The 26,673-nt window shown below is 54.3% G+C and overlaps 5 protein-coding genes across 10 annotated transcripts; 3 read left to right on the forward strand and 2 right to left on the reverse strand.

The window, feature by feature from the left end:
* Positions 1–2,691: 2,691 nt before the first annotated feature.
* DNAAF6 (dynein axonemal assembly factor 6) lies at positions 2,692–5,454 on the reverse strand. Of its 5 annotated transcripts, none has more exons than XM_034441808.3 (6): positions 5,268–5,383; positions 5,118–5,187; positions 4,911–5,013; positions 4,016–4,112; positions 3,559–3,644; positions 2,692–3,188 (listed from the first exon to the last, which is right to left on the reverse strand). In XM_034441808.3, exons 1-6 carry the CDS (start codon positions 5,364–5,366, stop codon positions 3,059–3,061), a joined length of 585 nt encoding a protein of 194 aa, XP_034297699.1. In that variant the 5' UTR covers positions 5,367–5,383; the 3' UTR covers positions 2,692–3,058. The 5 variants fall into 5 exon arrangements, with proteins under 5 accessions (XP_034297699.1, XP_087733791.1, XP_087733794.1 ...); XM_087877665.1 differs by having other exon boundaries at positions 4,824–5,013; XM_087877668.1 differs by lacking the exon at positions 3,559–3,644 and having other exon boundaries at positions 5,268–5,454.
* LOC117679665 (uncharacterized) lies at positions 5,275–11,075 on the forward strand. Its single transcript, XM_034441810.2, has 12 exons — positions 5,275–5,823; positions 5,931–6,349; positions 6,874–6,951; positions 7,886–8,017; positions 8,269–8,370; positions 8,908–9,010; positions 9,139–9,283; positions 9,373–9,422; positions 9,654–9,788; positions 10,218–10,329; positions 10,542–10,608; positions 10,906–11,075. Exons 1-12 carry the CDS (start codon positions 5,495–5,497, stop codon positions 10,995–10,997), a joined length of 1,764 nt encoding a protein of 587 aa, XP_034297701.1. The 5' UTR covers positions 5,275–5,494; the 3' UTR covers positions 10,998–11,075.
* An 81-nt stretch (positions 11,076–11,156) lies between these two features.
* On the forward strand, positions 11,157–13,742 carry RBM41 (RNA binding motif protein 41). 2 transcript variants are annotated; one of them, XM_087877662.1, is made up of 7 exons: positions 11,157–11,224; positions 11,409–11,522; positions 11,599–11,785; positions 12,072–12,276; positions 12,379–12,695; positions 13,097–13,244; positions 13,335–13,742. In XM_087877662.1, the coding sequence occupies exons 1-7, from the start codon at positions 11,169–11,171 to the stop codon at positions 13,514–13,516; spliced, it is 1,209 nt and encodes a 402-aa protein (XP_087733788.1). In that variant the 5' UTR covers positions 11,157–11,168; the 3' UTR covers positions 13,517–13,742. The 2 variants fall into 2 exon arrangements, with proteins under 2 accessions (XP_087733788.1, XP_087733789.1); XM_087877663.1 differs by having other exon boundaries at positions 12,379–12,506.
* Positions 13,743–15,150: 1,408 nt separating this feature from the next.
* On the reverse strand, positions 15,151–19,245 carry CLDN2 (claudin 2). The gene has a single exon (XM_034441812.3). It carries the CDS (start codon positions 18,764–18,766, stop codon positions 18,086–18,088), a length of 681 nt encoding a protein of 226 aa, XP_034297703.2. The 5' UTR covers positions 18,767–19,245; the 3' UTR covers positions 15,151–18,085.
* A 3,014-nt stretch (positions 19,246–22,259) lies between these two features.
* PRRG3 (proline rich and Gla domain 3) lies at positions 22,260–26,650 on the forward strand. The gene is made up of 4 exons (XM_034441822.3): positions 22,260–22,690; positions 23,384–23,429; positions 24,075–24,235; positions 24,838–26,650. Exons 2-4 carry the CDS (start codon positions 23,423–23,425, stop codon positions 25,378–25,380), a joined length of 711 nt encoding a protein of 236 aa, XP_034297713.1. The 5' UTR covers positions 22,260–22,690; positions 23,384–23,422; the 3' UTR covers positions 25,381–26,650.
* The last annotated feature ends 23 nt before the right edge of the window (positions 26,651–26,673 follow it).

Raw genomic sequence — 26,673 nt, forward strand, 5'->3', positions numbered from 1 at the left:
TTCCCGGAACGCCACCGGGCCTAAGCGGCCAGGGCGGCGGCGGCGGGTGGACTGACGCGCGCGGGGAGGGCGGAGAGCGCACGGGAGACGGCGGCGTCAGAACTCTCCCTGGCTCTTCCCCGAAGCGCCTCGCACTAGCCGAATTCTCTGCCCCGAATGCCGCCGCTCCCTGCCTTGGTCGGGACCCTCGCCGTTCGCTGCTCGATTCCAGTGGGGCGAGCAGAGTTTAATAATTGTCCCCGGGGAGCGCGCCGAGGGGGAGTGGGAGTGGCAAGATCCCTTCCAGGAGGCCCTCGCGATAGAGGGCCCATCGCCCCTACTTCGCCTGTCAGGTGGCAGCGAGCCAACGTCAGCGGCAGGAAACCCACCCAACCTCTGGCCCCGTGGATGGCGCCTCTGCTGTGGACGGCCCTGCACTAAGGGTGGTTTTCCTCCCCCCTCAAGAAAAATGTTTTGGCGCAGCATTCCTAAAAAGCGGCATTGTAGATTTTAAGTTGTCTTGATTGGAAAACGCGAGCGCCTCTCCTGTGCTTCCCTACCCCTCTTCCTAGGTTTTAGACTGAGGCTATGAGCTCTGGGATCAAGAGCTGGGTTCAGGGGTTCTTAATTTCAAGAGCCAAATTGGAGGCAGGGAGGGGGAGGGAGAGAGAGACAGACAGACCCCAACCCTTCTGAGAAAGCAGGCTAGTCTAGTAATTTCTCCTTTTCCCCCACCAATTAAGGGGGCAGGCAAGCTACTATACTTGGTAGTCTAGCTCAGCCCAGGAAGGCAGAGGAGGCCCTTATGGCAGAAGGGGCTGCTGCTTCAGCCACAATGAAACCCGTTATCTTGACAAGGGAGCTCTTGGGGAGGGGGCAGATCCGAGGAGAAGCACCTCTTTTCCTTTTTGTCTGTTCTGAGGCACGAGGTGGCCCTGAGCAGCAGTGGAGGGAGAGCAATGCAAACGGAGCAAAGCCACTTGGGGGACTTGGCCGGGAAACATGTCCCAAGTATGCGGGAGGTTGCTGCTGAGGGGTGCCTGTTTCCAGGTTCCGGACTAGACATAAACCTGCTCCTTTGCCTCTCTAAGGATGCCCAGCTCTTGGGCTGAATCCCTTGCCTCCCACCCACCCAAAACAAGGAGAGGCAAAGCCTTCCCTGGTTGGTTCTATTTGTTGGTTGTAAGCTCCTCGGAGCCAAGAAGAATTGCTGCGGAACTGAGTTTCCTGAAGTGGACCACTAGACTCCTAAACAACCTGAAAAAACGATCTAAAAGAAAAGTCAACCAAAAGAGCAACATGCAAACAAAAACAAATAAAACACCCCCAGGAGCAAAACAAATTAAACTAAAGCAAAGCGAGGGAACTCCACAATCACCCACAAGTGAATAACCAGGAGTTCGACCATGTTGGAAACCACCTAAAGGTGGGAACCACATGAACCCTTCCAAGCACCCAGGCCTCCAGGTCCCACTGGTTGGAATTTCCTTCTCCAGGTTCCAAGTCTAGCTCACCCCGGCCTGCCTGTCACACTGCTCTGGGAGCAGGGGGCTCTGGAGACTAGCCAGAGCAGAGCATGGCAGTGCTTAGCAGCACTTTGAGCTTTCCCCTTAAGTCCACACAGGGGCCTTTCTGGCCAGGGTCATGCTAGAGGTTTGGAAAACGAGGTTGGAATTGGTCAGTCCAACCAGTGACCCAAGAGAAAATTGGGTGAGAAAATTCTTCCTTGGAAAAATGAGTGTTTGGACCTGGATCTGGGCAAACTCATCTAGATAGAAGGATTAGTCTCCTCCTTGGTTCCCTGTTGTCACCATCTCAGACAAGCTCCTGTTAACACACAGGAGAGGCTTTAGGTGCTGAATGGCTTTGGGAGTGTGCGTAGGTAGTAACTGGCATTTTGAAAAGTTTATCGTTTTTCTTTGCCTTTTTGCCACTTCCCTCTCATCCTGCTGTTGTGAAAAGGCAAGTCCTTCTCTCCCCCCCTCATTTAGCAGGCCCAGTCCAAGTTTCCACTGCCCTGACAATGCGTCTTGGTGCTGGGCTGAATAACTTTGTTTCTTGTGGCTCCAGGAATTTGATACGCATTTCCAAAAGAGGCAGGGTACCAATTTGTCACATCCCCTCCTTGCCCTGCCTCAAAGTTGGTCAATATTAACAATGTCCTCCTGCTTCCTTAACCCCTCCCTGCTTTTTACTGTCATCTGTTTTTACCTGGCTTGAGTTTGTCTCCTTGAGCTCCTCTGATGAAACCTAAACACTATCATTTAAGTAGAACCAATAGGAAGTAGGGCTTAATTGGTTACTGGAAGATGACAGATGTTTTGCATGTTGTCCCACTCTACTGAGGAAGCCATGAACAAGCTCTCATTTGCCCACACTTTCTCCCTCTGCTGCAGACCACATCAGCAGGAGCTCCTTCTCCTGTGTGCTTTTCAAGTGGCAGGCTTGCTTGCAACCTGGGCCCTCCGAATGGAAACACTGTTGTGCTAAATGCTGACTTTATGCAGTGGAAGACTGTGCTCATTCTTCACCAAACCACAGGTGCATTGCTGGAGCAGAGAGGTCAGCATCTCTCAGAACAAGCCTCAGCTTGTTTAGCTCCCTGTTCCATTGCAAATGGCCCAGGAAGCCGGTAGGCATCAATTGAAAGGAAGTCCCTCCTGTGCTGGCCAGGGCAGACTTTTGCAAAGGGTGGATGTGGGCACAGACAAGAAAGGGCGGGACTTTTATTATCTATCAACAGCACAGAAGTCTGAGCAGTCAGCAGCTCAGCCATTATGACCCCATCTTGCCTCTGTTGTCCCCTCCATGCTGATCTCCTGATGTTGGAGGAATGGACCCCACAAGGAAGCAACAATTAACAAAAATGGAGAAGCCAGAGGCCTCCTAGAAAATTTTCAGAATTCAAGGAGGAGGAAGCAGGACAGCCAGACCTCAAGATCACCTGGTGCAGGCAAGAAGGCCTGTTGGACACTGCAGTAGTTCTTTGGAATTGGTGGCAAGATGTTCTCCTTCTTCTCTCAATTACTTAACTAGAAAATCTCCCCTGGGCCTCTGAGGGGCCAATTCCGCTTTCTCTTCATGAAAAGTTGATGAAATCCAATTCTCGCTTCATCCTCAAAGTGACTTCCAGTGTGGCCTGTTCAGACAGAAAACGGGCTTTCCCATTGGTGGCGTCCACTGGATGAGGTAGATGCAAAAGGAGCCGTCTGGAAAATAGACCATTCCAAGCAGAAATTGAGGGAGGCATGAAGAGTGGGGGGATTGCTACATGCAAAATGAACCCCCCCCTTCCCCAGTACTAGCAGAAAGATAAACACCAGAAGCAAGAGGGAGGGGGGATCAGAGAGAGAAGGCATATAAAGCTCAAAGACTTTCCCAATAGAAAATTACTATGGCCACAGCTCCATGGGCTTGTGGCATGGCAGACCTATCACAGCATCAAGAGAAGGCAGCAGTCTGCTCCTGCTTGCTCTGAAGCTTGAACCTCACAGCCAAGACATCTCAAATATTATTGGAATGTTATTGTCTAAAGGCAATGTAACAATACTCTCACAAAAATAAAATTTTTCAGCATACTTCTGGGGACTCCGAAAATCAAGGAGCTTTTCTTGTATATCAAGGGTAATGTCTGAAGCTTTTGTGTCCGGCAGTTTAATCTTAATCTGAAATTGGAAAAACAAAAAGTTTCAATAGGAAGGGAGGCATGCAAGATGTGTTAACGCTGTTGCTTTTCTGTTTTAAACCACAGAACAAAGTGAGAGGTTCTGGAATCAATGTACAACCTCAGTCAAAGCTGGGGGCATCCTTTGACAAGGAAAAGGGAGGCTTAAGGATATCCTCTAATATTTATGCCCAGCAGTTCAGGTGGTAGGGAAAGAGTCATCTCAGATATCTGAAATGTTAGGTTAGATGCTTCATAGTAATGTGCACAGAGAAAGCACACTTGCCCAACTTTTGGAATTCACAACTCCAATAAGGTCCTGTAGCTTTTGCTGTGAAAAGGCTGGGAGGACCGCCCAGAGAAACTTCTTACCAGCATGTCCTCGCAGCAGGCAGTGGAGGGGTCCTTTCTGCTCATGCCTAGGAACAGATCCTCAGCCCTCACTTGCTGCTTGAACACAATCTCATATCTGTAAAGAACCGGGAGTCAGGCAGCTGCAGTTTCAGTAGATGCTTCACAGAACAGCAGCCTTCCTCAGATTCTCTAGAGCAGGAGTCTGCAACCTTAAATACTCAAAGAGCCATTTGGACCAGTTTCCCACAGAAAAGAAAACACTGGGAGCCACAAAACCTGGGTGGGCATGGTCAACTCAATGTCACTCACTTCCACCAGTCACATGACCCCCCCCAGCCACGCCTACCCAGCTGGTCATTAGGGCAAAGAACCAGTTGTTAAAAAACATCAGGAACCACAAAATCCTTTTGACATATTTCTCTCTCTATGTCTCTCTCTCTCCCCCTCTCTCTGTCTCTGCCCTGGCCGCTTTTCCATCCCCTGCCGTCGCCCTTACCTTCTCAGGCCAGGCGAGGAGTGACTGGGAGGGTACAGCGAGGGGCGGGGCCAGCCAGTGGTGGGATCACCTAACAGAGCCACAGCAGAGGGCCCAAAGAGCCACATGCGGCTCCGGAGCCACAGGTTGCTGACCCCTGGTCTAGAGGAGTCTATGCTTCTTCCTCACATAGAGAAATCCCCTGCTTATCCTCCCCATTCCAGCAACTCCCAAGCCAACAGAAAAAGCTGGCAGAGCAGCAAATCAGCTGGACCCTCCCCGCCCCACTAGCCCCGGTTTGGGTCGGGCTGGCTCAAGGCCCGCTGGCTTTCCTTCTCCGGGCTCGCTCACAAGGGAGGCGGGGGCAGCCCGGCCACCCTGCGGGATCGCTGCACTTGGGAAGACGGCCGCTTCGCCACCTGCGGCGCGGGGACGTACTCGGGCTGCTCCCGGGGGTCCCACGAGGCGTCGCCCGCGCACCCTTCGGGCACCTCCGCGGCGCTCCAGATGGCCTTGCCGTCCTCGGTCGGCAGCGGGGCGGCTGCGGGAAGAGACGGGGCTATGAGCGGCGCTTCCGCGGCCTCCGGGAGACGACGGGCAGGCTAAGGGCAGGCGGGCCCCTCCCTCTCGCCCTCGCCGACTCACCCGAGGCGCCGCCAGCCTTCAGGGGACCGATACTCCCCGGCCCAGAGCGGCCGCCCGCGGGGCCTTGCGCCTGCGGGGAGAAACCGGACGGTTCAGGCAGACAGGCCAGGGCGCCCCACCGCCCGCCACGACGCCCGGCGCGGACCTCACCGCGTCCGCGCTGTCCTCGTCGCCGTCCCCCGGGCCGAGGGAGAGCAGCTCGGCCAGCGCCAGCAGCGAGTTGGCCGGGAGGGGAGCGCGCGTCGCCATGGCCGCTCTGTAGCGCCGCGTCCCGCGTTGCCCGGCAACGGCACAGCTTCCGGGACCGCTACTTCCGGCGCGCGGCGTCATCGGGGCGCGCGGCGGCGGCGGCGAGGCTGTTCGGGCCCAGACGCGCCATGAGTCAGTTCGGCTTCGGCACGGGCGGCGGCGGCGGCTTCAGCTTCGGGACGCCCAAGACGGCGGTCGGCAGCAGCACCAGCACCAGCGCGGCCCCCGCGGGCTTCTCCTTCTCCTCGGCCATCTCGGCGGGCGCGGGCACAGGCGGCGCCTTCGGCTTCGGTTCTCCCGCCCCGAACGCCGGGAGCGCCCCGCCCGCCGCCGGTCTCTTCTCCTTCGCCACGCCCGCCGCCTCCGCGCAGGCCTCCGCGTTCAGCTTCGGGATGCCCCCGGCCTCGTCCGCGGCGGCGGCGGCGGCTACTCCCGCGGGGGGCGTCTTCACGCTGGGGTGAGAGGGGCTCCGTCCGTCCGTTGGCGGTAGGGGAAGGCGGAGCCGAGCTAGGGGCTGCCCCCGCCGGAGAAGCCGCCCCACCGCCTCCCTCCCTTCTCCTTCAGGGGCAACGCGCCCAAGCTGAGCTTGGGGGGCTCGGGCGCCACCACGGCCCCCACTGCGACCGGCGGGTTCGGGCTGGGCAGTAGCGGCGGACTGGCCGGCTCTGGCGCGAGCAGCAACGTTCCGGCCACCCAGGCGGCGGCGGCGGCGACACCCGCGGGATTCGTGTTTGGCTCAGGAACCACGACGACGCCACAACCAGCTCCGGCTGCTCCCGTCGCCGCGGGAGGCTTCAGCTTTGGCGGGGCGGCCCAGACGGGAGCTCCAAATTTTAGCCTCGGCTCGCTGGGGAGTGCCGCGCCGCAAACGGTGTCTACCGGCCCGGCCTTCGGAATTGTTCCGGCCTCCACCAACGCCGCTGTGAGCACAGCAGCCGCATCGCAGGCAGCCCCGGCCTTCAGCCTCGGGACAGCGTCCACCGGTGAGAGGGCTGGCTGGGTGGAGGCTTTAGCCGCCCCTCTGGTCCCGGGTTGTGCAAGACCAGTGTGCCTGTGCAAGGGCTGCCATTGTTTCTCCTTTTTTTTAAAAAAAAAATTTGATTTATATGCCGCCCTTCTCCGAAGACTCAGGGCGGCTTACAATGTGCTCAGCAATAGCCTTCATCCTTTTGTATATTTATACAAAGTCAGCTTATTGCCCCCACAAACTGGGTCCTCATTTCACCTACCTTAGAAAGGATGGAAGGCTGAGTCAACCTTGAGCCTTGGCGAGATTCGAACCCTGCAGTAATTGCAGGCAGCTGGTCTTAATAAGCTTAATAACAGGGTGCCTTAAACCCCTGTACCACCAAGGCTCTTTTGAGAGGAGGAAGTGCCTGGGAGGGGGCTAATCTGGAAGGGATCCCCTTTGCCTGCAAAGGAAGAAGCTGGGCTGCATGGAGGCCCTCCTTCTGGAAACAGGCAGGAAGCTGGCCCCTTTGCTTCCCGCCATCTCTTCTTGTTGCAGGTTCTGGCTTTGGAGCCTTGGCTCCAGCAGCTGTCACTTCCACTGCCACAGCCTTGTCCTTTGGGGCTAAACCTGGAGGTATGTTTTGCGCTTGGGTACTGAAGAGCTGTGCTAGGGTCTGCCCACCTGGCTGACTTGCCTGCTGCTCCTATTCGTTGCTGCTTTTTAAAAATATCCCTGCTGGATACTATTTCCTATCACTTAATCCCTTTCAGCATCATAGTCTGCATGCTGACCTGCTCTTTCTATGATCTTGCCTGCCGAGGGCCCAAAGGATGGTTCTATTTTTTCTTGAAACCTTCCCCTTCAGCTGCTATGGAGAATAAATCTTTGCCCTGTGCAGATTTTCAAGTATTGGAAGGCTGCCGCTGTGTTTTTCCTTGGCTTTCTCTTCTTTGGGCTAAATATACTGAGTTCTTTCAATTGCTCTATTTCAGGTTTAGCCTTCAAGCCTTTTACCATCGCTATTGCTTTTCCCTATGCTCTTTCTAGTTCCTCAGCATGCTTCTCCTTTTTTGGTGACCAGGACTCACCAGAACTATTCCAGGTGTGATCTGTCCAGTGCAGCACAGAGTGGTGATCTTTTCCTGGAATAATTTATTTGGCAAATGTTTGTTGTGAAAAATTTATTTTTCTTACATGCACTATCCAGCAATTCTTATTTCTCAGTTGCAACTGTTCTTTTATAAGTCTCTCTCTCTCTGTGTGTGTCCTATATCAAAGATTCCCATATTTGGAATCTTTCACTATGGCACCAAAGTAGTTCAGCAGCAGTGCTAGATTCCCTTGTAACAATTGAAGAGGTGCTGCTATAAAAATGTCTGCTGTGTTTGGTTTATTGATAGAATTGCACTCACTTTGTGCATTGTCTCTAGATAGAGAAATGGAATGAATGAAATGATATGTGGCTTTAAGTGACACAGAAAATTATGCATTTCTAGAAGATGTTCATTTTGTTCTCACCCAAGGAACACTGAGACCCCAGCAGCTGTCTTCTGCTTCTCCTCCACAGGTACCACTGTCACTCCGGTGGCACCTGCCATTACAAGTTCATCTTCCCTCCTCGGCCTATCAGGGCCCACACTGTTTGCAACTGTAGCAGGCTCTTCGGCTCCAGCTGCCTGTACTGCCACTAGCCTTTCAGGTAAATTAGCTGAGGAGGTAGGGCCAGCTGGAGCAGGTCTCTTTGCAGCCTTTGCTCAACTGAGAGAGCGTAGGATAGTTAGAAGTGTGGGTTTGGGAACTTGATCTCCGATCAGATCAAGAGAATTTTGTATATTTTGCCTGTTTTTGTCTGATGTAAATGATTGTAGCATTTTTCAATGTATGATTCAGCTGTTGTTGTTTTTTTAAATCCTTGGTCGCTTACCAACATTTGTCTCTTTTCTTCTGCAGTGGGTACCTCCTCAACAGGGGTGGCTTCCATTGGGACCTTGGGATTTGGCTCTAAAATGCCTGGAGTGACCACAGCAGCAGCCGCTGCCCCCCCCACAGCTGGTGAGGATCGGTTGGAAAAATGGGATGAAGAAAAGAGGTGTCCTTTTGTGCACTAAGGCTCTTTAAAGGGAACTTTCTGGCAGGTTTGACCATCTGCCTTGTCTTCCTTTTGGGGCATGTTGTGTATATGCTCACAGCTTCCTTTTCTAAGGCAAGCCATCAAGTCAGTTTACAAAAAGAAACCAGGATCAGGGTGAAACCATCAGTAGGAGATAAGGGCTGCTGCTGGTGTTGCTGCAGGGCAAAACCAGTCTTGGCTCCTCACCCCCCCCCCCCCCGAGCGGTGCTGAGTCCAAGGGCTGCAGAGCAGAGCCTTCCCTGCTGTTCTGCCCAGGGAACACGCAGGAGCTAGAGGCCCGAGTGAAGCAGGATCAAGAATGGGAAACATCCCTGGGCCCACAATGGCTTTTAGGCTTGGTGGTGGGAATCAAAAGATTTGCCTTCTCCAGGGGCACACCCTGCTGTTGGTCACAGCAGAGCGCCCACTTCAGCAGTAGCAGCCCGCCACAGTCTGATGCCAGATGACTTTCTCTCCAGGGGCTGCTTCCATACCTGTTACAGGATTTCTCTTGAACCTGAAGCCCCTTGCCACAACAAGCGTGGCTGCTTCCACCTCCACTGCAACCACCACAACTGGCATGTGAGTTGTGTGGAGAGAGCTCCGGTTGCGATGGGATTTGAAAGTGCCCGGTGAAGATGCCGGGCAAGGAGCACCAGGTCTCCTGCACGTAGACTGATGGTGGCTGGGATTTTCCATCTTCTGTCCAGGACTCCCCCTGTGATGACCTATGCCCAGCTGGAGAGCCTGATTAACAAATGGAGCCTGGAACTGGAGGACCAGGAGAAGCACTTCCTTCAGCAGGCTACCCAGGTCAACGCCTGGGACAGGACATTGATTGAAAATGGAGAAAAGGTAGGAGGGGAAGGGGCTGCCTGGTTCTGTTCAGCAAGGCAGGTTCTGTCAAGGAAAGAAACAACTGCATTTCTGTCTCTCTCACGCAGATCACAACCTTACACAGAGAAGTAGAGAAAGTGAAGCTGGATCAAAAGAGGTATGGAATTGGGCCTTAAAAAGACTAGAATTGGCTTTGGTTCCCTTGCTTTTCAGGAGCAAAGGGGAGAGGGCTGTCCCTACTGGCTGCTTTAGGAGAAAGGGGGTGCCATCTCCAAGAGGCAGAGCAGCAGTGTTTTGAAGCTCTCATTGTTAGCCTATGCAAGACCGGCCCCTTCCAAGGCATTTTAGCACGCTCTCCCTTCCCTTCCCTTCCTCCCTTCCCTTATAGGCTGGACCAAGAGCTGGACTTCATTTTGTCTCAGCAAAAGGAGCTGGAAGATTTGTTGATCCCATTGGAGGAATCTGTGAAGGAGCAGAGCGGAACAATCTACTTGCAACATGCAGATGAGGAACGGGAAAAGACGTGAGCATCCCTGAAGGCAGGCTGTCTCCCTTCTCCTGGAGGGATCAGTTGGCTAGCATTGTGCCCTCCCTTGGTCTCCTTCAAAGAGCAGTGGGAATCCAATCTGGGTCAGTCACCGGGAGCAGAGATGTAGTCTTTCAGACTTGTGTTGGAGCCCATCCTGTGTTCTTGGCTCCTAAGTACCTGATAAGCTGATGGTAAATCAGCACTCACGTTGACTGACAAGGAGCCCCTTTCCCAGGTTTCGGGCATTTCTTTGGCTCTCTTTGTACCTGCATAGCCAAAGGTCCTTTTGCTCAGGGTTGAGTATTATGGTCCTTCCAGCTGGGTCTCTTCTGATGCTCCTCATCCTCTTGCCCATTCTGTAGGAGGCAGGGGCACTGTTGCACAGCTCTTTGCCTCTGTGTGTCCTTTACTCTTGTGCTGCAGATACAAGCTGGCAGAGAACATTGATGCCCAGTTGAAGCGCATGGCCCAGGATCTGAAAGATATCATTGAGCACCTGAACACCTCTGGGGGCCCTGCTGACAATAGTGACCCCGTGAGTACCCTTGTTGTGCAGGAGCGGGGTGGGACTTCAGTTTTGTGCTTTGAATCATTAAGTCTGCTGGAGCTAACACTTTGGCTGCCCCCTTGCTGAGGAATATGATGTAAATGGGGAGCAAGAAGCTCCTGTCCTTGGTTGGCATGGGGACAGGAGAGCCATTTCCTCACCAGAGTGTGGACTTTCTCTCTCCCCCCCCCCTTTCACAGCTTCAGCAGATTTGCAAAATTCTGAACGCACACATGGATTCTTTGCAGTGGATTGATCAGAACTCAGGTATTTAGTTCTGAATTCTGAGGGAGCAGCAGTCCCCCTTTTTATAGCCAGGTGTAGTGTCATGGCCCAGGAGGTGTTTTGAGTCCAGCATTAAGCCCATCCACTCCCATTCTGATCTGGACTTCCTCTTTTACCTCTTGGGGGTTTCCCATCTTTCTGCTGACCGAAGAGGGCTTTTTCCAGTCAGTTGCCTCCTTTCTGCCTCGCGGGCCATAAGGGCAACCTTGTAGCTATAGGGTGGCGGAAGCCCCCCACCCCAAACGCCCAGCCAGCTGCCGTTTTCCCCTCTGCCCACAGCTCTGCTGCAGAGGAAAGTGGAGGAGATGACCAAGGTCTGCGACAGCCGCCGGAAGGAGCAGGAGCGCAGCTTCCGCATCACCTTCGACTGAGCGCGCCGCCTGGTGCCCCACCCCCCCCCCCCGCCGCCGCTTCTTTTTGTACCCCTCAATAAAAGAGTTTCTCTCCCATCGCGTCTCTTTTGCTCAGCCTTTGCCGGCCAACCGCCAGGGGGCCTCGGAGGAGGTGGGGCTGGGGGCGGGGCCCGAGGGGCGCGCCGGCCAATGGATGCGCTCCCGGCAGCCCGCGCGGCATCCCGGAACCGGGTCGCGATGAGGAGGTGAGGTTGGCGCTGGTCGTGGGGGGGGGCGGGGGCAGGAGTGGGCGCCTGTCGAGAGAGGGGAGGGGGGGGTAAAGTGGGCGCCGGGGAAGAGGGGGGTGGGTGGGCGAGAGAGAGAGAGAGGGGGGGGATGGGTGGAGTGGGCTCCGGGCAGTGCCGGTGCCTCGCTTCGTCTCTTCCGCAGGTGCGGCGGCGGGGAGGAGGCGGCGGCGGCGGCGGAGGAGCTGGAGACGGAGGGCGAGAGGCAGCTGAAGCGGCTGCTGCGCCACCAGCTAGACACGGCGGCGTCGCTCGAGCAGTGAGTGGCCGGGGCCCGACTGGAGGACCTCTGCGCTGCGGGCCAGGCCGGGGGACTAACGGGGGTTCTCGCGCAGGTGCGTGGCCAAGCGGCACCGCTTCGCGCCGGCGGCCGTGTACCGGCCCTTCGGGGAGGAGGCCGCTGGCGCCCGCACCTTGCCGGAGTTCCGGGCCTTGCAGGAGAGCAGCGGGGAAGCGGCCTCTCTGCAGGAGCTGGGCCTCTCCGACGCCGAGATCCGCCTCTGGAAGCAGCGGGCCCAGAAGGTAGGCGGCTGGGGGCTGCTGTGGCCAGTTTCCGCAGGCCCGGGTGCCTTGGCACTGCCTCCTGGTTCGTCTGCGGGGCTTCCTGGCCGAGCTTCCTCTCCCTGGTCCTCTGCAAACAGCTGCACTCGGGTACCCTTCTGGGTCAACTGTCCCAGCCTCCCCTCACTCCTTCAAGGAACCCCTCTCCTCTTCCCCCCCACCCCCACCCCAGGCCTAGAGGAAGGCAGCCTCCAACTCTCCCTGCTCTGGAGGTCAGAGTCTCCCCCACCCCTCTTGTTTGCTTCAGACCTCTGGGCTTGGGGCAGCGCCGGAGGCCACTCAGGACAGGATCAGAGCCATCCAGGAAAAGATTGCGGAGCGCCAGCGCATCCTCTCCCTGCCACAGCACTTTGCAGGCAGCAAGTCACTCAGCAGGCGGGAGATGGAGATTGAGAATGCTCTTTTCCAGGGAACAGACCGCCACTCCTTTCTGCGGATGTTGTATCGCCAAGGTATGGTGCCTGTCTGGGCCGAGGGCTGCCCCAGATTGTGTGGGGCTCGTTCCTGTTCCCGGGCTGACTGGTCAGGAACTGCCTTTGCCTCTTGTGCTACAGATGAAGCTCAGCCAAAGGTTGCCCCTGAGATGGGCCCAATGGCTCAGCTGGACGCAGTTTATCGGGAGCTCCTGAGCGAACCATTGTCGAGCCAGAGGCCACTGGAACCACCAAAGTCTCCCCAGAAGGTGCCTGATTCATCTTGCTCTACCCCCTTCAGTAGCCTTGGAGCAGTTCCACCAGCCGTGGAGCCTGTGACGGTGACGGATCCTGTAGAGTGTGTGCCAGAAGAGGAGATAATCCGGAGCCGCCTTTCCAAAGAAGAAATCCACCGGATCCCCAGATTTTCCTCCTATAGCCCAGGGGAGCCAAGCAAGGTAGTTGCCAGGCAGGCTGGGCTGGGCTCAGATGTTTTGCTCTTCTCTGGGAGAGTCCAGTTGCCTCTTGTGTCACAGTGCTCGGCTTGGTGCCCGGGCCATTGAGCAGCTTCCCCACAGAGGGAGAGGATTTGCCTCTTTATAAAGCACAGAACCAGGCAAAATAGCGGCCCCTCCCTGACAGTTGTCCAGGATGATGATGAGGGGTTCATATCAAGGCTTGGCTTCTGCAGGGGAGAAGAATATAGTGGCCCTCAGCCTGGGTAGTGTTGCACAGAGAAACGAGGGGTGTCTTGTCCCTCTTCCCTCTTAGCAGGGAGGTATGCAAACAGGTATGTGCTGGGGAGATGGCGGGGGCTGCGGCAGATACCCAGGCTGCTCCATTTTCTCTGGGGGGTTAGGTGCTGTATGTGAAAAATCTGAGTCGCAATGCTACAGTGAAAGACCTGCTGCCCTTGTTCTCCCGCTTCCAAAAGAAGGATGTCCCCCCTCTTCGTTTGCGTCTGCTGAATGGGCGCATGAGAGGCCAGGCTTTCCTCACCTTTCCCAGTAAGTACCTGGCCACGGTGGTTGGGGTTGGGGCGGGGGGCGGGCCGGCCAGACTCTTTTCTCCTCCACTAAGCCTTCTTCTCTGGCCAGCCGTGTCCCAGGCCCAGGAAGCTTTGGAGCTGCTCAACGGGTTTCCCCTGCTAGGGAAGCCACTCATCCTTGAGTTTGGTCGGAGTAGGAAGCCGGCTTCTGCCCTGGACCCTGGAATCAACTCTGCACTCCAGGGCAACAACGGCCAGTCAGACAAGTCCTCGACTGTTGGGGTAGCTTGATGGCTTTGCCTGCAGACAGAGAAGACTGGACGAGGCCTGGCAGGATCTGTTGCCACTGGGGCTCTTGTGCGCCCCTTTGCTTCTACATACAGAGGGAGCTGACTGCACGTGGGGAGCAGGGAAGAAAAGTGGCCAAGCTGCAGGAATCATTTTGTTAAGCCAACATTGGATGAGAGAGACTGTTGATCTTTTCTCGCTCAGTTTGCATAAAATGTGTGAATGCTCATGGTTCCTCAGGTTGTGTAGTTTGGATCCTCTCAGAGCATTCTGGGGCACCGAGTTCAGTCAGAGGATAAGCGAGTGTTGCTAAGGGATGGTGGGGTTGTTTAGCATTTGCTGAGGTGATCTTCTAGGCCCTGGAATAAGCCCCTTGGCCTCTCTTGAGCTCCTAAAGAGCCATCGGATGAATACTTAAAAGTAGTTCTGCCTAACTTGGAGCCAAAGATGCTTGCTTTGTTTCAGGCCTTTGGCATGCAAGATGGGTTCTTTACCTCTCAGCGCTGCAGCAAGAATGGCTCTTGTGGGAGAAGAGTGGGAGCCCAAGGCCCTCCAAGAAACAGCCTCCAGTTGGGGGTTGGAGCTCTGCTTCCTACCTCTCTGAAGTAAGGAGGAGAAGGAGAAGAGTGTTTGCAGCCTGAGCATCCTGCCAACCAGGGAGGAGGAGACCCATTGGTATGTGTGTGTATAGCTGACAGGGAAGCCCATTATCTCTTCTTCCACTCTCCCAGAGCAGGGCTAGACGAAGGAGCCTGGCTTGCTGGTTTGTTTTGGGCTCTTTTCAAAAGCCACTCCCCCCAGACCAGAGTCTATTCTTGGGGGAAGAACCCTGAACTGCTCATAGCTGCCCTTGATTATTTCTCCTCCTCCATCATCCAGGGCAAAGGTTATGGAGGGAGCGTAGCAGGGAATGTGACTAAGTGATGGGTGCTTCCAGCCTGCCTTTTCCTCTCTGCGACAAAGGGAGGGAGTCTGATCTGATGAAGAGACCCCAGAGCTGGCTGGCGAAGCTTCATCCTTATAATGAATTCTCACCTGGTTGAAGGAGGAAAACCACAGCCACTGGTGTGTTAAGGCTCGCTTAGCAAACGCCGCTCTTTCTGCGTTACCTCTGATGTGGTCTTGTTCCAACACTTCCTCCCTTGCATGGAAGGGAGCCCGGCAGAAGCATGTTCTTAGGAGGGGTGTCCCACTTCCACCACCTGTATCTTTCTGCTCCAGAATTACCTCTCCTGGTTGCTTTTTTCTCTCGGTCATGGAAATCTGGCGGCCCCACCTTGGTTAGTAAAAGAGTGCAGCAGGGTGTCGGGTTTTGTTCCAGATACCCCTGGCTGCTTGGGCTGCCCTCATTCCAAGGGGCAGCAGTAGGGAAAAATTACAGGCTCAGCAAGAAAGGTATTAAAGGGAGACCAAGGTGTGGGAAGGCTACCCTGATCTGTCCCACCTCTTGCAGAATCTCCTGGGCGTGACTGCCCAGATTGCATTCCGCCTTCTTTAAAGTGGCCACATGATGAATTGTTTCAAGGAGCACTCAGTCTGACTCAGCTGGCTGCAGAGGGAGAAAAAGTTCCTTCACCTTAGGAACCATTTCCCCCTGGGGGTGGGTGGGGAAATGACAAGAATGCTTTCGTCACCTATTATCAGTAAAATAGCTTTATTGGTTTGCAAAGGTTAATGGCTGTAACGCCACAATGCATTAATCAAAATCCTAAACTGTTCTCAAAGCTTTGCCTGCATAAGCTGTGGAAGCGTAAATTCACTGAACACCCAGCTGTTCTGAAAGGAGCTCAGCTGTGGCCCCACACTCCCCACCATGGGTCAGAACAAGGCAGGAGAAACAGCTCCCACCCAAAGCCCGCCTCTTGACGCTTCCTGCATCACCCACAGCTTAGCTTGCTCCTTTGCCCAAGGATGCTGACCCTTCCTCCATCTCTGGCATGACTGGGAGAAAATAAAAATAACACTGCTGAGTTTTTTTAATGGGAAGTTAACCATTGTCATGGCTTATAACTGTTACACAAAGCTATACGTCCACCCACCCCTCAATTCATGGAAAAAGACTTTCTTGTGTATCTCCTAGAATGTCTCCTAGCTCCGGAGTTCCATCCTGGCATCTCACTCTTCAGGACATCCCAATGCTTCTCCACATTGGCCGCATCCAATTTTGAAGCATTGCAAGGAGGAATGGCTGCATACTGGCCCGCCAACCTGGGAATTTTATTTTATTTATTTTATTAGATTTCTATACCGCCCTACTCCCGAAGGACTCAGGGCGGTGAACAGCCACAGAATAAAACACATAAATACAAAAATTTTAAATAGAATAAAAACGAATTAAATAATTTGGCTGAGACAAATTTAAAATACCCCATAATTTAAAAACAAATTAAAATTTACATTTAAAAAGGGGAGAAGATTTAGGCCAGGCCAGCTTGATGAAATAAAAAAGTCTTAAGCGCGCGACGGAAGGTGCACAGATCCGGGATCCTCCGTATCTCCGGGGGGAGCTCGTTCCAGATCATAGGTGCCCCCACAGAGAAGGCTCTCCCCCTAGGGGCCGCCAGTCGACATTGCTTGGCTGACGGCACCCGGAGGAGCCCCTCTCTATGGGAGCGTACTGGCCGGTGGGAGGCTATTGGTGGTAGCAGGCAGTCCTGTAGATAACCAGGTCCTAAGCCATGACCCACCCAGTCTTGTACCTTCAAATCAACATGTTTAACCTGGACCAAGAAATTCCTAGGCTGTTGCACCTAGAAAAGGCCTGCCGAGTTCACTGTTCCCAGCCCCCTCCCCCAGCCCCTTGCTGTTCATGGCCCTGCAAGAGAGAGGACTTGCCAGGATGAATCCATTCCATGAACTCGGTTACTGCGTGTCTTGTCTCTTGCGCTCTTTAACCAACCCTTCCTGTCTTCAGTCGTGAAGGGATTGGTTGGTCCTCACTCTGTCTACTTTGCGCTCTTCCTGAGTAGATTCTTAGTTTTTTTTCCCCGCTGTTTGTGTTTGTGTGGCCACTGCCATGTCCTCAACACACCCTCGGGAAGCTTACCCCCTGCTGGTTCTGGGAATCACGCTTTGCTTCACGTTTGTTCTTTAAGCTAAGCCTTTGCTTTCCTCCAGGGGGAAATGGATTAGGGAGCAGGGATTCCCAACTAGTTCAGTATCGGCCACTTTAGAGTTTTTAAACTTCTCCATGCCTCCCTCTAGTTACCTGCCTGACCCCATACATGGGGACAACCAAGTATCAGACTCCATCTTCCCTTGCACCCATTTGTCAACTCACTTTCACATGCTGCCTGCCCTCCCTCCCTCCCCACCCACCCTTTTTTTTCTTCCCCCAGCATTAACTCATCTTCTGGGAACACATGTACTTTTTAAAATCCCTATTCTAGGATATTGCTAAATAGACCAACAGACAAACAGATGCTGGCGCCAATACATTGCTCTGGAGCAGGAGGCAGAACAACTGGTCAGCCCTGGGCATATTTTGCTGGCCTTAGTTCTTTGGGCTGGGCCAGCACAGGGTCATCCCCATAGTTTTATTTCCTTGGTTCCCAGGCTGGAAGAAATTGGTCTTTCTTGGGGTTGGAGAGTCGTCTTTCCCAGACACAGTTAAGCCCTACGGCCTCGCCTCTCTCCTTTGCCTTTATAGCACATAGAATGAGAGGGTTGGGAGGGACCTTCGACGTCTTCTAGTCCATTCCCTGCTTGAGCAGGAATTCTTTCTTGGCCAGTGAAACCACTGAGCCACTGTAAGCCCAAAAGCTTCTCAAGCTTGGAGTACTGGAAGTGGGTGGGCGGGCGGATGGAGCGGCCCTTTGATCCCAGAGTAGGTGCAGCAGGCTTGTCCACCGAGTTCTGTCATCTGCCAAGACCAGCATGTACCCACCCACAGAGCAGGCACATTTTGGTCTCTTCAAAGCCAGACGCTAAATGTCATCCTTTTGTCCCTGGCAGAAGGCAGGGCAAGGGATGGGTGGGGGCTGTCTTGTCATCTCTCAGGATGTTTCAGTGGCCCTAGTATATCCCCATGCATCCTTGTCCTGCCATCAATCCCCTTGTTCTGGGTCCCAACAGTTTGGGGTGGGTTTTTTTTACTCCCTTACCAAGGACTTGCAGGTTTCTCTCAGAAATGGGGACTGTTTTCCCATATCACTCAGCTATGTCCTCCCCCCGCCCCCCCATTCTTAAGTCCCGTTTCCCACTCTGGGGATGAATCGTATGGAATGGGAGACAGGATGAGGCAGGATTTGAAAGGTGCTCAGTAGAGGCCTGGTGGGCACCTGTGACTCCTCCGAATGGACTCCTCCTGTGCTCTGCAGTCATTGGGCACTTTGCTTGGTCTTTTAGTCACAGGAAGGTCTTCAGAGAAAACACAGCCCCACGGGCCTTGAAGAAACTGCAGCCGCCAGGCAGTTGACAAGCAACATGACATCTCCGGCAGTGCCAAGTTGCATGGGGAAGAGACAGGGCTGGAGTGCTGAAAGGAGGGTTGTGAGAGGAATAAACCTATCTGTCTCTCTGCTTACCTATTCAGTGCATCTAGTGAGGGTTTCCATGGGTGGCCAGCAACTGCTACACATAACCAGTCTGGCTGTATGCACTGGCCTTTGGAGATGTGAGAGGTGGCAGGGAGCTCCTGTCTGCCATGGTCTGAGAATGATGAGGACTGTAGCAGGTTGCCTGTGAGTCACGAGGTGGGCAGGAGGCACAGAGGATGGCGCCGCCAATGAAAGAGATCAAGGAAGACAGGATGCCCAAGTACAAGGCTTCCCCAATCTCATATTTCATGCTGTCGGGCACAAGTGGGTTGTAGAAGTCACGGAGGATCACATGGATATTCCACACAACAGGGATGAAGCTGAGCAGTGCCCCAAGGACAAAAGTGACTCCTCCCAGAATCGCCACTTTGTCCTTCGCTGGGGAGCTCTGAGAAAAGACGGTACATCTCATCCCCACCACAGAGACAATGGCAGCCAGCAAACCGATACCAATGGAGGTGGCCATCAGGGCTTGGGCCACCTGGAGATCAGTGGGCAGGCTGAGCAGAGAGTTGTAGATGTCACACTGCGTGATCCCTGTGCTGTAGATTGCACACTCCATCCAGAGTCCTTTTGAGAAGCCAACAGCGGTGACGATGCTGGAGCCAATGTAGGAGCTGATCCGCCAGTTGGGCAGCAGGGTCGCTATCAGGGTGCCCAGCAAGCCCAGCAGCCCCAAAATGTAGCCCACCAACTGGAGTCCAACCGATACCATGCTTGCTGTCTGGCTGATGCTCGTTGGTGCCTCCTTGCCCTCTGTGCCCTTCTGCTCAAGTGTCGGTTGGAACAAATGTTGTGTAGAAGACAGGGAACTTGAAAGGAAACCATCCAGGATTAATTATTAGCTTCTGAAAAAAATGCCAAGTGCCCTTTGTCCATCCTCTTATCTGTAGAAATTACGTCCGAAAACGTAAAAGAAAGAACTATCCGTTAAGATAAATAGGGCAAAGGGGGGAACCATCTGTTTTCGCTAGTTTAACAAAAATTCTGAGAGATTACTTGAGGAGAAGCAACTGTTCATTTCTCAGAGGAAGGAGGAGCCCACAGCAATTGTGGTCCCATTTCGATGAGAAGGTGACCCTCAGCCTGCCTATACAGGAGAGCTTATACTCATCTGAATGAGATGGCTGATACTTTATTTGATAAAGATAAAATAAAGCTTTGCTATGTATTTTGGACACTTCTATAGAAAAATAAAAAGTTTATCTTGATTTTTAAAAAATCTTTTGCAAAAAGAGAAGTGTGGAGTGAGGAGCCACTCTTATACTTGCTCACACTTGCAAGTAAAAGGGGGGTGGGGTGTAAACTGGTTCTGAGGGACTGAGAGGCATTTTTCTCTTCAGTTCAGTTCAGTTCAGGCTGCTAGCAGATAATCCCTTTCCTCCTGTTTAACTGCTTCAGGACAGCCAGACCAGAGTTTTGGATAAAAGAGTGAGAGAACGGGAGGGGGCTTTATTTATTTATTTATTATTTAAACTTGTATGCGGCCCTATCTCCGAAAGGACTCAGGGTGGCTCACAATAAAAACAAGCAAAAACAATATTAAAAATACCCAATAGGATTATAAAAGACCATTAAAATCCCCTTTAAAACCCCTTCAGTCCAAACCAGCCAGGCGAAATAATCATGTTTTAAGGTCACGGTGGAAAGAGCGAAGGTTAGGGGCCACCCGGAGCTCCAGGGGGAGCTGATTCCACAAGGTAGGTGCGCCCACAGAGAAGGCCCGCTCCCTAGGGGTTGCCAGCTGACATTGTCTGGCTGACGGCACCCCAAGGAGGCCCTCCCTGTGGGAACGCACTGGGCGATGGGGAGCTGTCGCTGGCCACAGATGGTCTGCCAGATACCCTGGGCCTAAGCCATGTAGGGCTTTATAGGTAATTACCAGCACCTTGAATCTCACCCGGAGGGCAACCGGTAGCCAATGCAGGTCCCACAGGAGAGGTGTAACATGAGAGTGTCGGGACACTCCCATTACTACCCACACGGCCGCATTCTGCACCAGCTGAAGCCTCTGAGTGGTCTTCACTGGCAGCCCCACGTAGAGAGCATTGCAGTAGTCGATCTGGGAGGCTATGAGCGCATGGGTGACTGTGCATAGGGCATCACGGTCCAGGTAGGGTTGCAACTGTCGCACCAGACAAATCTGGGCAAATGCCCCCCTGGTCAAGGTTGTAACATGATCTTCAAAAGTCAACCATGACTTTGCTTTGCTGGCTCAATACATCCCTTGCCCCAGGAGTGAAATCCAGCAGATTCTGACAGGTTCTGGAGAACTGGTAGCGGAAATTTTGAGTAGTTCAGAGAACCAGCAAATACCACCTCTGGCTGGCCCCAGAGTGGGGTGGGAATGGAGATTTTGCAATATCCTTCCCCCAGGAGTGGGGAGGGAATGGGGATTTTGCAGTATCCTTCCCCTGGAGTGGGGTGGGAATGGAGATTTTGCAATATCCTTCCCCCAGGAGTGGGGAGGGAATGGGGATTTTGCAGTATCCTTCCCCTGGAGTGGGGTGGGAATGGAGCCCACCAAGCCTGCACTGATTGGCAGCAGGGTTGCTGGGGTATGTGCGTGTCACAAATGCCCTGATTTATTCTGTTTTTGGTGCAAAAAAGGCAAGAGGTTGGGTGGGTGGGGGACAGTGGTGTTTCCTGCTGCCCTTCAGCCCTCCTGCAGTACAGACCGAAGGGGATATTTGTAGCTCAGAGGTGAACTGTGGGATTTTTTGTGCTCTTCAAGATTGGTTGAAACGTCTGCAAGAAAACAATCAAGCTCAGGGAGCTCCAAGACAACCCCCCCCTCCTCACAGTCTTGCAAGGCAACTGAAACGCGGTTGTAGCATCTGGACGATTGATAAGCAAGCCAAGGTCTCGCCCGAGCCACCTGCGGGCTGCTCTCCCACTGCTTGGCCAGGCTTCCAGGCAGGCAGGGGCGGGCTGCCATCCAACTCGCCTGCCCAGCAATGTGACGGTGGCCTTGCCCACCTACAGCAACGCCATCTGGCTCCAGGGCGTCCTAAAGATTCTCCTCAGGGGCGCCATGGTGGCTCCCTCAACTCTCGCAAGGCTCCGAGGGGGATCGGCCCAATCTTGCCGAGGTCGGAGCACGGCGGCCCCCTCCCCTGGCCTCGAGCAGCCTTTGCCCGGCTGGAGCCTTCGACAGAGGACGGTTCGGCCACAAACTGGCATTGAGCTCCGCCGGGCCTCCCAGCCCGCCACCTAATCCGGGCAGGACTTCCCAAACCCTGGACTAGCAGGCGGGGGAGAAGGGCTCCCGGGCAGCTCGACCCCCCCCCCCCGAGGCACGAGCGGCTCCCTCGACGGAACCTCTTCTCCCTGGTTTTGCCTGAAGGCGCCATTTCCATTACCCATCTCCTCCCACTTACGACTGTAACCTTGTTGCTTCTATCCTTACGATTTATATTGATATTGTTTCCTGATTGCTTATTTGTACCCTATGACTATCATTAAGTGTTGTATCTTATGATTCTTGACGAACATATCACTTTTATGTACACCGAGAGTGTATGCACCAAGACAAATCCCTTGTGTGTCCAATCAGACTTGGCCAATAAAAAATTCTATTCTATTCTATTCTATTCTATTCTACTGATTGGAGGCTCAGCGAAACAGCCTGTCCCTCCCCCCACACCGTTCTCTTTCGCTTAATTGGCGGGGTGGGGGTGGGCAGCCGCCCGGGAGCCGCCAAGGAAGCGGTTGGGGAATTCTCTCTACGGAGCGGGACGCCGCCGCCTCAGCAGCGTCCTGAGCCAAGTCGGCGATGGGAAGACCCTGGCTCAGAAAGAAATTTCCCAGGGACTGGGACGGGCGGGCGCGCGCACGCTCATCCCCGAGTCGGCCACAGGAGAGGCTCGTCCTCCCCCGGACCACGCTTCCCAGAAGGCCAAGCAAGAAGGAAAGGTCCCTTTTAGGCCCCTCACTGACTTTCCCATTTGGTTATAACAGGAACAGAGTTGGAAGGGACCTTGGAGGTCATCTAGTCCAACCCCCTGCTCACGCAGGAGACCTGTACTAGGCATTCGAACCGCCGACCCTTCTGATCGACAAGCTCAGTGTCAAAACCACTGAGCCACCTAGTCAGGTTAAATTTAGAGCATGCATGGGCAGCCGGCCCGCCTCCAGCTTGCTGGCCCGACCAGTAGATAACGCAGCGAGGGAGCGGGGGATGCGTGCGAGCTCCGCCTCCAGAGCGTGGCTGGCTAGGGCGCGCGGCAAGACCCGCCCCTTGGCGCCTCCGACGGGCCGCGGCTGGCGGCTGAATCCGCCGAGCTTCTGCAGGGCTCCTCGGACAGCCGCCGCCAGAAGCCGAGCGAGCAAAGCGAGATCTGGGAAGGTGGTCGCGGAGCAGGGGTCGCCTCGGAGGCTCTAACGGAGGACGGGCAGCGTGGCTGCCTCGGCTTTGCCCCTCTCGCTCCTAGAAGCGGCGGCGGAGGCTGGCTCTGTTCTCTCGAAGGCGCTTTCGGTTTTTTCGGCGAGCCGGGCAAGAGGGGCGCGCTCTGGCAGGCCCGTTACCCGTGGCTGCCCCCGATGCCTGGAGGTGGCGCGCATGACGTCAGCAGCATCGTCGCTGCATCCCGTACGCCGCCTCGCTGTTGCCATGGCAACCTCTTCCCCGACGGCAGAGGTAAGGGATCGGGCTCCTCGCGGCCTTCGTGCGCTCGAGGAAGGGCTCTCTCCCCGTTCGGAAGACGCGGAAGGGAGTGTGCGCGGAGTGGTTCCTGTGGCCGGCTCGCCTGGTGCTCGCTCCCAATGCAGAAACTCCTCCCCGACCCAGTCTCCCGCGCGTGTTGGGGACCAGATCCCCGTTCCTGCTGCCTCGGCAAAATTTACTCCTCGCTCAGCGCTGGCACCTGCGAGCCAAACTGCGAGGGGAGGGCGGGGCGGGGCGGGGGGGGGGCCCTGGGAGGTTGGAGGTGGGGCGTTTGGCTCACCAGTTGCGACGCCTGTAACTGAAATGCAGAGCCTGTTTGGACGGTGGGATTGCCACTCCCCTCCTTGCGCAGAAGCCCTGCATTGTGCAATGTTGGGGGGCGACACCCGGGGAGGGATCACGCTTCTCTTCCATCATCTGATGTAGAACCATATATATATATGCAGGGACCTGCCTTCAGGGCCCCCTCCTTCCTCCCAACAAATCTGTCCAAATCTGCTTCTGGAGATGATTTCCATTACAGTTACCCTGTGTGCTGGTATTATCCGGAGGAAGAAGGGCAGCTTTGGGACTGGGTCTCAAGCACCTTCAAGGATGATTGGTGGAAGGGAAGAATGTGAGAATTAAACTGGAGGATTTTTAACTGGTTTGCTCTCTTCCTAACAGTTGGCTGAGACCCTTAACTGATAAGAGTGAAGACCTAACATGGCAAGTAGGTGAATTCTTTGCTGGAGGGGAGGCATATTTTCCACCCATCCTGGGGAGAAGGGGCTCAAAGGCCCCCTGTGCCACATGTGGCTGGCTGGGTTTCTTCTACATTCTCAAATTGGCTTAAAAATACACAGAGAGGAAGGGGAGGAGGGCTTTTCTTAGGCTGTTCAAATTGGGGAGTCTTGAGGACATTTCGGCCACTACTGGAACCACCCTAATCTGAGGTTACCTTTCCAGGAGGGGCCTACTCACCCTTACCTGTGGTTTGTCTTCTCTAAGGGCAGGATGGGTAGCCTTTCCAAATGCCTCAGCCCACAACTGAGGCTGATGGAGGTTATTTTTAGCTGTTCCAGTTTTTTCTAATGTTTTCCCTTTTTGCATCAACACGGTTGATGCCGTGGCCAAGTGAATTGGGCTACCAGCCCACACGAGCCCAGTCTTGCCTGCCAGAGGTTAAGGAGAAGGAGCGGTACTTGCTTCTTCTGCCACTGGAGATTTGGGTGGGAGGGGCTTGTCTGATCTTGCTCTGCAATAAAGCAGCAAGACCTCCACCATGGAAGAAGAATGGGAACTGGCAGAGATGCTGGCAGACATTTTGGCCAATTCCCAGCCTCTTAAAGTGACCGTGTTGGTGCCTGTCTTTCAGCCTTCCTCACAGCTCCGAAAGCCCATTCCGTCCTGAAGCGCTTTCCACGGGCCAATGGCTTTCTGGAAGAGTTTCGCCAGGGCACCATTGAGCGTGAGTGCGTGGAGGAGGTCTGCAGCTATGAGGAAGTAAAGGAGGTCTTTGAGAACAAGGAGAAGACGGTAGGTGGGTCTGGGAGGGAACAGCGGGAGTGGGGTGGGGCATCCCTTGTCTTTCACCCACGAACTCCCTTGTACCAGGTTTCCCCACTTTGCTCCGAAGATGTGGATAATCTGAATGGGGGCTTCAGTCATTAAGGGGGGGGAACCAGCATGTTAATTTCAGGTGCTCAGCATAACATCTGTTCCATTTGTTCCAAGTGTCTGAAAAGGCTTATTATTCACTTGATCAAGGAATAAGAGGCTCCATGGTGTAAAAGAGTGAGGAGTGGGCAGGAGGGCAACAGGGTGAATTTTGCAGGAGGAAAGCAAAATGGGCAAATAGTTGGGGGATTGGAAAACAAAGAAGCTGTGCGCCAATTAAAGCCCAAAGAAAAAGAGTGCACTTTAAGTCAGAGGACTAAGTATATTGGGTAGTCTTTTGGTAATTTCTCCAGGCAGCAGGGCCATTCGCACTGCCTCCTAGTGATGGGACTGGGGGATTACATATGAAGTGCTCCTGGCACATGGCCCAAATCCTTAGGCACCTTTGAGCTAACCAATTTCAGGGGGGATTAAGGGGGGAGGGTGGATGGTTGCTGACTGGTGTCTCCCATTCCTGGCAGATGGAGTTCTGGAAGGGCTATGCCTACTCCGTCAAAGATGCGTCCGACGGGACAGACCGGTCTGATGCCATGTACGTCGTGGTGCCCCTGCTAGGTGTAGCATTGCTCATTGTCATTGGTCTCTTCATCATCTGGCGCTGCCAGCTGCAAAAAGTCACGCACCACCGTCCCTCCTACCCCCAAAATAGGGGCCTGGCCAGCCGAGCTGCTCGCAGTTTGCCCAGGGTGAGGGTGCACCGCGAAGCTCCTCCCAGCCAAAGCGAAACCCACTGCCAGCAGGACCCAAGTGGCAGAGGGGCTTCCAATGGCGATTGGGGGCAGGGGTCACCCAGTCAGCTGGCCAGGACGCTTGTTGAGCCTGAGCACATGGCTCCCCCCCTGTCTAGACTGTGCAGTGCCACTCCTCCCCCCTCCTACGAAGAAGTGACGGGGCAGCCCGACTGTGCTGGCAGCAGTGGCGCAGAGGAGCCCAACGTGTCCTACAGTGACCCACCTCCCAAATACGAGGAGATTATGAATCCCCTTCATGCTCCTGGGAAGTAGCAGCCCCGGATCCTCTCGGCCAGGTGATGCTATCACAGAACAGCCTTATCCTCCACCCTCACCAAGTGCTCCATAGGTGGCCGGTGCCATTCACCCCCTTCACTCCTTCTGCTGAGCTGTTGCTGGGACCCTCAACTGGAGCAGTTCTAGTTGCAGGGATATGATAGAAAGCATGGCTGAACGGTGCCCCAGGGGTCTTTTTACAGGAAGACGGCTGAGCGGCGGTTTGGGTGGCTTCCCAGGGAGGAGGCTGGGCCCTACTGCTACAGGGGGGCATTCAGCACCTTTGATGTCCACCCTTTTGGCAAGAGCTTGGTTGGGTGCTGATGGTGGATTGGGTGGGGTGGGGGCTTTACCACTCTTTCCAGCCACCTGGGATGGTGCTGAGGAGGAGGAGGGCAGGTATGTCTTTTTGGCATGTATCTGACATGGGAAAATGCCAATCCTTCTTTCATGCTCAGCTCACTTTATCTTTCTACCCGACACTGCTTTGTTCAACCAACGGAGGGGAAGAAAACCCACCTCTCTGTTTGCTCTCCCTGTGGAATGCTGCCTTTGTCTATGGATTAAGCCTTGATGTGAGGCCTCCTTCTCCAAAGAGAAGCAGCCCAAAGCAAAAGTGAAATTTTATATTCACAAAGCCAATGCGTTGGCAATTGCCATTTTCTGATGTACCTGTTGCACTGGAAGGTTGTGTGTCTGTGTCTGTGCATGTAATTTCTATGTGCATATGGAGGGCAGAGGAGAAGGACTGAGCCCCTCCCTCCCAGAAACACATCAGGACATTTTCTCGCCCTTCAGGCTTATCCCACTGGCCCAATCTGTGTCTTCCTCTCCTTGAGGCTGTCCAAAGGTAGACCCTGGGAGCAACACGCTGCCAAAGATGATTCTGGATGGGCATCTGTGGCTGGGGACCCCCTTCTGCTGCAACAGCACTTCCTCCTCTGGTGGGATTCTGCCCCAACAGTTGACTTTCCTTTTGGCCCTTTTCCCTGAATGGAGGGAGGCATCCTGTTCCTCCTGCCCTCAGTGCTCTGGGTCTCCCCTCACCACACAGCTCCCTTCCTTTCACAGGATTCCCTGGAGATTTCTCCTTGCCAGAAGGAACAGCTGCTTGATGTTTTCCCTCCCCTGGACAAAGCACACACTCTCTCTTTCACACTTCTTTCTCGATGGTGCTAATGCATAGCCAGGTATTCTCTCCTTGTGTGACACTCTGTATGCTGCTTTACTGTATTTATACATTTTGTTTAAACGGAAAGAAACGTCATTTCTCATGGGTAGTAGATTGTT

The sequence above is a fragment of the Pantherophis guttatus genome, chromosome 12, assembly GCF_059756535.1.
Source record: "Pantherophis guttatus breed Tessera chromosome 12, ASM5975653v1, whole genome shotgun sequence".
NCBI classification, from domain to species: Eukaryota; Metazoa; Chordata; class Lepidosauria; order Squamata; family Colubridae; genus Pantherophis; species Pantherophis guttatus.